This window comes from Vombatus ursinus, unplaced genomic scaffold, assembly GCF_900497805.2.
Source record: "Vombatus ursinus unplaced genomic scaffold, bare-nosed wombat genome assembly UNPS02009173.1, whole genome shotgun sequence".
NCBI lineage: Eukaryota > Metazoa > Chordata > Mammalia > Diprotodontia > Vombatidae > Vombatus > Vombatus ursinus.
Genome location: NW_020948951.1, coordinates 7,231,430 through 7,239,790, shown reverse-complemented (window position 1 = coordinate 7,239,790; position 8,361 = coordinate 7,231,430). Strand labels below are relative to the sequence as shown.

At 51.8% G+C, this 8,361-nt stretch overlaps 1 protein-coding gene across 3 annotated transcripts; it reads right to left on the bottom strand.

Annotated features, from left to right (window-relative positions):
• Nucleotides 1-61: 61 nt before the first annotated feature.
• Nucleotides 62-8,236, bottom strand: STAP2 (signal transducing adaptor family member 2). Of its 3 annotated transcripts, XM_027851269.1 has the most exons (13): nucleotides 8,039-8,235; nucleotides 6,497-6,568; nucleotides 5,961-6,086; nucleotides 5,825-5,881; nucleotides 5,271-5,371; nucleotides 4,218-4,352; nucleotides 3,951-4,020; nucleotides 3,598-3,700; nucleotides 3,308-3,382; nucleotides 1,395-1,538; nucleotides 612-704; nucleotides 433-516; nucleotides 62-327 (listed from the first exon to the last, which is right to left on the bottom strand). In XM_027851269.1, exons 1-13 carry the CDS (start codon nucleotides 8,138-8,140, stop codon nucleotides 269-271), a joined length of 1,221 nt encoding a protein of 406 aa, XP_027707070.1. In that variant the 5' UTR covers nucleotides 8,141-8,235; the 3' UTR covers nucleotides 62-268. The 3 variants fall into 3 exon arrangements, with proteins under 3 accessions (XP_027707070.1, XP_027707068.1, XP_027707069.1); XM_027851267.1 differs by lacking the exon at nucleotides 3,308-3,382 and having other exon boundaries at nucleotides 8,039-8,236; XM_027851268.1 differs by lacking the exon at nucleotides 612-704 and having other exon boundaries at nucleotides 8,039-8,140.
• Between the last annotated feature and the right edge of the window lie 125 nt (nucleotides 8,237-8,361).

Genomic DNA, 8,361 nt, shown 5'->3' with positions numbered 1-8,361 from the left:
ATGCAGGTGCCCCCTTTGCGGGAGGCCTTGTATAATGACCAAGCCTCACTGCCAGGACCACTGTGCTTCTTCAGCTTTAATATCCAGAGTGGGGGGATGGGGTGTCCCTAGTGGAGGCAGGGCTCAAGATGTGCCCTCCCTGCTAAAGGGTTAAAACTAGGGGAGTAGAAAGAAGGAGAGGTGTCATGGGCAGCATCCCTGGGGTCAGGGCCCAAAGGAGGGCCTGGCCCCACTGATCCTTAGGCCTTGTCCATGTAGCTGGTCAGCGTCATTTCTCTAGGTTGGCTCTCCTCTGCCGCAGCTTCCTTTCCAGCTCCTCAGTAATATCTGCACAGCCAGAGGAAAGGAGGGTACAGTTGGCGTCTCTCTTCTCCAACCCCCCCCCTTTGGCCCCTCTCCCACCTCCATACCCTTGCCCACCGTGTCCCTCACCTGTGCAGATGGACACGCCAAAAGGAACCTTGGGCTGGGAAGAGCCTGGCGTGACTTTCTTGGGGCCATCAAGGCCTTTGGGCTCTGGGAAGGACAGAGGGAGGAAGAAGAGGCAGGTGAGGTTCTGTGGGAATCACCCAATGAGAGGAGGGGGAAAGGCTCAGGCAGCACAGCCCTACCTGTCTTGGCCTTGTTGGACACAGGTGGCACTTTGGGCAGTGGCTTCCCTTGTTTCTTGGGTTTGGGGCCAGGGGGCAGGCGTATGGGCAGTGCTGGGAGGGAGGGAGAACACAGGCAATCGTATTATAGAGACCAAGAACAGACCTTAGAGACCACCCAGTCTAACCCCCTCACCGGTCAGATGAGGAAACTGAGGTCCAGAGAGGGGAAGGGGACTTGTCCAAGGTCATAATGGCAGTAAGCTGCCAAGCTGGGATTCAAACCAATGTTCCTTGACTCTACATTCAGGGCTGTTTCAACTGTACCATGTGACAAGTTCTATAATAACTGATAACGATGATGATGATGACATAAACCTCACAAACTTGTTGAGCTTTCATCATGACAACTATGTGAGGGAGACAGCCTAATTATCCTCATTTTATAGATGAGGAAAGCTGAGGCTGAGAGAAGAGGTGGCTTATCCAAGGCCACCCAGCTCAGTGGCACAAGTAGGACTCCAACCCAGTACCTGTGGCCATCCAGCGCAGCTGGAGGACAGGGATGGGGGAGGGGAGATGCCCTGGTTCCCAACCCTTTTCCTTGTCCCCCTCCCCTAGCCCTGCCCAGGGCTGCTGTTCCTTCTCACCAGGAGCCTTCAGGGGCAGAACTGGGCCACTTCTGTGGGAGAGTGACATGGATGGCCAGGACCATGGTACGGAGGGAGAGGTCTGTGTTAGCTGAGGCCTCCCCAGAGTTGTCCCCCTTCCCTACCCCACCCCCCGGGCCCAGGGGCCCCTCACCATCTTCATTCACATATTGGGTTGTAGGCTGATCACTGATGGGTATAATGTAGTTCTCATCCTGATCTGGTACAGGTGGCAGGGGTGTGGGCACCCAGGGGGGCTTGCCTGGGTCGGGCAGCTGCTGTCTCTGTTTGTCATCACCTAAAGAGAGAGAGAAGGACCCAGGGGATGAGATGTACCTAAGTTGAGAGAAGGAGCAAGTGTTTTTCTAGACACATGTAGAAAATTTCAGAAAGGTCAAGCCAGAAGGGCCCATAGAAATCACCTACTCTCTCATATTACACAAGAGAAAACTGAGACCCCCCTAGGAAAAATGACTAGTATCAGGGCCAGGGTTGGAATGCATACCTAGAATCTTTGATTCCATCAGTTTCTCTTTTCTACTACCCCACACTCCCATGAGTCTTTATGTATGTGCCCACGTTCATGTGTGTTCCCATGTGGAAGTACCTGTGTATCCTTGCATATGTAACCATAGTTCACTATAACATTAGCTATACTACTTCCAAAGCTCTTTCTTCCCAATAACTGTAAAAGAGGCAGGGCAGAAACTATTATCCCCATTCTACAGATAAGGAAATAAAGGATCAGGGAGAGAATGTTGTTACCAGAGTCACATCTCTTAAATTGGAGTTAAGGCCTCAAACCTAAGCCTTCTGATTCCTAATCCAAGGCTCTTTCTGCTATAGTGAGCTGCCTGTTAACACACTCTCATGTGTGTATGTGTGCATGCATATATGTATGTTCACATTTATGTGTAAGTACATCATATGGATGTGTGTTTAGAGATAATAAAAGCAGCTTCCATTTCTATAGTGCTTCAAGGTTTGCAGAGCACTTTTGTCAAAACCCTAGGAGCCAGGTAGACCTAGGTATCACTCATTAGCTGTATTTTACCGAGGAGGAAACAATTTTCCCCTGATCACCCAACTAGTAAGGTGGGATTGGAACTCAGGTCTCCTGACTCCAAGAACAGCACTCAAGTATATGGGGTTCCTAACTGCCTCTTTCCAGATCTTCCCCCCACCCCCAGAAATGGTGACATCTCCCTATTCTGGGTCCTGCGCCGAAAAGGTGTCTGTAATTCTTTTCTCTGTCTTCTCATATTGTGTTTTCCACCATAATTGTGTCTCTGTCTTATTCCCCAATCCCCTTCCCTACTGTCATTCCCAGGCTCGGCTCTTGGAGGACAGAGCCTGGGACTTATTGTCATAGTGACTGTAGCTCACCCCAAGGATCTGCATTTAGTAAGTGTGAACAAATGTATTTAAATGAAAGAACGAATGCTTGTGTCCCTGTGTATGTCAATATCATGTGTGTTTTGTACACGGAATCATAAAATGTTAGAGCAAGAATAGCCCACAGAGGTCATCTTGTGCAACCTCTTACTGTTTCAGTACAGAAAACCACCCGAGAGAGGGTCCAAGGTCACACAGGAAGGAAGTGGCACAGAGCCTGCTTGACTTTCCCACTTCCCCATTGTTTCCACTATAGCTCCCGGCTTCCCACCGTAGGGTGGTGAAAGGGGAGGGGGGGGAGTGCTGGTCGGGACAGGAATCTCTTTGGAAAGGGATTCCATTTAGGTGCATTTCGGACTATTTCTGAGTCTTAGATTCTCTGATTCTTTGAAGTCATGGAGACCTGGACTCTGGTCCCACCTCTGCCTTTGTGTCTTTGCAGAAGGTCCTTCTCACTGGGCTTTATTCCACTCACTTATACAGTAGAGATAACAATCCCACCGTGGGTCGGGGGTCATTGAGAGAGTCAAATGAGACAAAGGTTGGGAAAATGTTTTGGGAAGCAGGAGGCACTTAATGGAAAAGATTATGACAGTTGCTGGGTATGACCTGGCCTGCACGTGTGTGTCCATATCCCTGTCTTTTGCAGGGGAGGAGGGGGAGGGCTATCACCTGGCACCCGGGGGGCTGGAGGCTTGGGGACTGTCCATGTGCTCTCTCCATTCTCCTGGTTGGCCTCCACAAACCCTAGAATAGAGAGAGGGGCTGAGAGAGCCGCGAGGAAGAGCAGGAAGTCATGTCAGAGCCCACTCACTGCACGGAAGATAGGGGCAGCCCTGGAGGCAGGGGGTGGACATCTAGCTATCCTTTTAACAACTGAGAGCTTTGGGATTCATAAGCGGGCCCGGACCCAGGAGCTGTGGGCCCTAACCCGCCTGCTCCTTGTGACCCCCCAGACCTACCTAAGACCTTCTCATAGTCTTCATCTGGGTAGAAGGGGACCAAAGCCCCCTTGGTGTTGGAGACAAAGTAGTTCACTACATCATGGAGAGAAGAGCAGGAGATCTGGGAGAAGAGAGGAAGTTAGAGGCAGCATCCCCCGCCCCGCTCCTTCCGTGAGATTACCCTGGACACTGAAGAAGATGGTACACCCAGAGAATTTCGCGGACCCCACCCCGAGCAGTGGAAGCTGCTCCAGGCCCCGCCCCTTTCCCTGCTCTGCCCCGCCCGCCGGCCCTTCTCAGTATGGCCAGTGTTTCTCCGTTTCCCCAGGCTCCGCCCACTAGACCCACCCCCAGACTGGCTCCCTGCTCACCGGCTCTTCCACGTCGATAACGTAACCAAGGCCCTCGCGCTTCACCTTGTAGTGCCTCACCACCTCGGCCCTGCAAGAGCAGCAGCATGCGCCCCCGCCTCATTGAGCTTGCCCCATCCCTTCCTCCGACCCCCTTATGGGGGTGGGGCGCGGTGACTGGCGGCTTCTGGCCGCGCCCCCGACCTCCAGCTCCGCCTCCTGTTCCCATTTGCGACTTGAGGGCTGGTGGGATGGCCAGACTTGGCCCCGCCCCCTGCCCCAACTTACCCATTGAGCGTCTGACGGGTAGTGATGGAGTAGCCTCCGGAGCGGTCGCTCCCGGGCCGCAGCAGCATGTTCCCGCAGTCCGGGTACCTCTCCAGGAGCAGCTGCGCCTCCACCCGGCTCACATTCAGGAAGCAGCTTTTTGGGGTGATGGGAAGGGGGAGAGTCAGTCACCTTCCCCCCATCACTCTAAAGCTTCGCCCACCTGGGTGATCTTAGGCAAGTAATTTAATAATAATATAGCTAACGTTTACATAACATTTAGATAATGCTTTAAGATTTGCAAAACACTTTATATGTAGTGTTTCATTTGAAACTCAACTCTGGGAGGTGAATTCTACTGTTATCCCCATTTTACACATGAGGAAACTGAGACAATTAAGTGATTCCCCAGGGTCTCAGAGTTAATAAGTGACAGGCTGGAGAGGAACTCAGGTATTCATGGGGCTTCGCTCTGTCACCTAGCTTAGGGCCTCAATTCCTCATCTATAAAATGAGATGGCCTCTGAGCTTCAAGCATCTGATATCACCTGTCCCAGCACAGTAAGCCCCTGCCCCCAGCCCCTTACCAGATCTCCAGTTCAGCAGTTATCCTAGCCCTGATCCCTGTCTGAGCCCTCCCCCTAGCAACGGTTCAGCCCTGCCCCAGCGCAGCTGTGCTCCTCCCCAGCATGCCAAATTCCCCATTATTCTAGATTCACACGAGTTTTACACTGAGAAAGGCTCCCTCCCCTCCTCACAGCCTCAAAAAATTCAACCCCTCATTTTACAGATGGGAAAACTACCTCAGAAGTGAAGGATTTGCCCAGACCTTATAGATTCAGTGGCCCTCCCTTCTGCTGCTAATCACATTCCCCTCCTTGTAGGCTCAACTCCTGGACAGGAGGGGCCCTGGGCCCATGAGGACTAAGTCCCTCCTTCATGGAGCATTAAAAGTCATGTCCTTAACTCTTGTTGCTTCTGGCTTTTACCTCCCTTTGTTCACCCAGCACTTTCTAACCTTGACCCTGGCTGCCCCTGGGCAAGGAGGCTGAGCCCGGTAAGCAGGAGACTCACGAGGGCTTCTCCTGGGCTCGACGATCCTTTTCCTTGGTCAGGGCCTCAGCCATCATGTATCTGTGTCCCGGCAGCAGGGTCAGGTTGGATGGGACTTTCAGCTGCAATTCAATTCGATGTAGGTTTACTGAGCTACTCTCTTAACTCTCCTTATCCTAGCTAGGACACACTACAGGGTTCTGGAAGGGGGAGCAGCGAAAGGCAAAAAAAGGGAGCTAGCTCACTGTCTGGAAGAAACACAAGGTAAGCAGGTTGACTCTGAGGGAAACAGGGACAGATAGGTCCATGTGCCTGGAGGAGCCCAGCCCTGAGATCTTCAAAGGAGAAGGGGCTGGACCAAGAAGTTGGATTCAGAGGGCAGAGAGCCTTCTGTTCCAGACCCAGAAGGGTAGATTTTGTCTGGGAGCAAAGCAGGACAGCATGGGCCCTGGGACCTGAGTCCCAGGTGGGAATTGTCTTCTTGAGGGAGGCAGAGGAAGAGGCTGGAGCTGGACCTTTCCAGTCCTGGAAGGGAGGGAAAGGGGGATGGTGAAAGAGAAGAGGGGGAGTCTTACCTCCACCACTGTCATGATGAAGCCCTTCCACATCTCCCGAGCCTCCAGACTGTCCACCTGCAAACAGGGACTAGGAAGGGTCTGGTGGCCAGGGGCTGTGTCCCCTTCCCCGTTCCAGCCCCAGGGAAGCCTTTACCTTGAATCTGATCTCCTGACCTTCCAATGACAGGCAGAAATGAGTGCCTGGGTCCATGGTGCTGCCACCCCTCGGGGCATCATCTGTCAGTGCCAAAAAGTTGCTCAGGTCCACCTTTTCCACATACTGTAGGGAATGCCAGGGTCTTAATCCTCTGTTTCCATGGGAGAATGGGCTAGATTTCTGGGGGCCCACTCTTCTCTCATAGCTACACAGATCACACTTCCTGAAAGGCTCTATACTCCTGGATTGAATCTCAGAATTATAGAGAGGGAGGTCCACCATCATTTTACAAAGAGGGGAACTGAGGCCCAGGGAAGGGATATACCCAAAGACACATTGCTAATAAGTGGAAGAGCTAAGACTAGACCCCAGGACTTCTGGAGACAAACCTAGGGTTCTTTCCACCAAGCCATAGAGTTAGGGAAAGGTCTTGCCCAACCCAACTGTGGATATATAGGGGATGGTGGGTGTGTAGAAAGAACCAGAGTGTGTGTTTGAGAGAGGTTTGGGATGTTTTGCCCCTTCTTCCTTACCTGGGGGTCTCGGTTGCTGATGTAGAGATAGATAGTGAGGCCCTGGAGGCCAGCCCAGAACTTCTTATAATCCTGGGGATCAAAGGGGGAGAGAGAGAGGGACAAACATGAGACAGGGAGGTAAGGTGACCCCTAGAAGGACCCCTCTCACTTCAGCCTCAACAGGCTTCAGGCTGCTCTATTGGCCTATTCTTGCTCTTGGCATCTCACGCCACTCACAGAAGGCCCCTCTAGAGCCTTTCTGTTGAAGTCATATGTTTACCAGCAAATGCTAATGTCATAGGCTCATTGATTTCCCACTGGAGCCACATTTGGAGGTCATGGCTTCACAAGATTATATGGAGACCATGTTAAAGGCACTGCTCCACTCAATCCCCAAAGTGGTCATCACTACAGCTTCACCAGCCGATATGTTAAGGACCGTGGTAAGATCACGGATTTACTTTGTCTCTGAGGCTCCAGAGCCAGGCTACATTGACCTCTATGACCTTATTGCCCTGAATGGGTCTGTCAGAGCTAAAAGGGTCCTTAGAACAAAGAATATTCTAGGAGGAACTCTAGAGATTACTGAGTTCAATTCCTCTGTTTGCTAGAGGAGGATCCTAAGGCTGAGACAGGAGAAGGGTCACCCAGAGCATCAGGAACAGAACTGGGAAGTAGATTCGAAGGCTCCTAACTCTGTCAACAGAGTTCCTGATCTCCTCTCCTTAAGCACACATATCTTTATTTGCATGGCCATATGGTCGTGCTAGGTGATTCTTAGAACCACTCTTTGGCCCTGGACCCACAGACTATCTACACACACACACACACACACACACACACCTCCACACCCCACACTCTCACAACAGCCTTAGGATCCTGGTATCCTTCCATCCTTTTTGCAGTGCAGCAAGTAGCTAGTGTCCAGAAGAGCAGGGGTTCCTATCTGTTTTCAACAACTTCCCTTTTCCATCTGCAGGAGAGAGACAGAGACAGAGAGACAGAGAGAGACAGAGAGAAGGAGGAAGGAGGAGGAAGAGGGAAAGAGACAGAGAGAAAAGGAGGGAGAGACAGAGACAGAGAGACATAGACAGAAGGGGAAAAGAGACAGAAGGAAGGAAAGACAGGGACAGAGACAGAGAGAAGGAGGGAGAAATAGGGACAGAAAGAGAGGAGGAAGAGAGACAGGAACAGAGAAAGAAGGAGGGAGAGACAGATACAGTCAGAGAGAGAGAGAAAGAAGGGAAGAGAGAGACAGAGACAGAGAAAGAGACTGTCATGGAAAAGACTTCCCTGGCACCAATCCATTGCTCCAGAGCCTGACTACATTGAGCTCCATAATCCTGTCTGTCAGAGCTAAAAGGGTCCTTAGAACAGAGAATGTTTTAGGAGGAATGTTAGAGATTTTCTAGTTCAGTCCTCTTGTTTGACAGAGGAGGGAACTAAGGCTCAGACAGAGGATCAGTGACAGTGATAGTGACAGATTAGAACCTAAGGCTCTTTACTCTGTGGCACAGTTCCCAATCTCCTCTCCCTTGACTCCCGCCCTCTTATCCTTACCCTGTCTTTCGGTCCCTTCTTCTCCAGAAAACCCTCATAGTAGTGGGAAGGGAGGATTGGCTTGGATTTCGGGGCCCTGGGTAGTCCTGGGGCGGTAGCCATGGCTGTGGGAAGGAAGGGGCCAGGGATCCCGGAGTCCAGGGAGCCGGGCAGCTCACAGACAACAGGAGCAGGAAGCAGAGGAACAGGTTCGAAAGGGAATTTCCTCTCCCTCTGCTCCTGGTGACCCTGGGCCCTCCCTTCCTCCCTCCCTTCCCAGAAGTGATTGGGTGTGGAAGTGCAGGTACCAGGGATGAGCAGTAAATCTCTGCTTTTCCAGCTCT

Bases quoted from the DNA above. Each gene is read 5' to 3' on its own strand.
- STAP2 (XM_027851269.1), bottom strand. From the start codon at position 8,140: ATGGCTACCGCCCCAGGACTACCCAGGGCCCCGAAATCCAAGCCAATC. The intron at 6,087-6,496 runs GTAAGGAAGAAG...CATTCCCTACAG, and splicing joins TCAGCAACCGAGACCCCCAG to TATGTGGAAAAGGTGGACCT. The intron at 5,882-5,960 runs GTAAAGGCTTCC...CCCTGTTTGCAG, and splicing joins GTCAGGAGATCAGATTCAAG to GTGGACAGTCTGGAGGCTCG.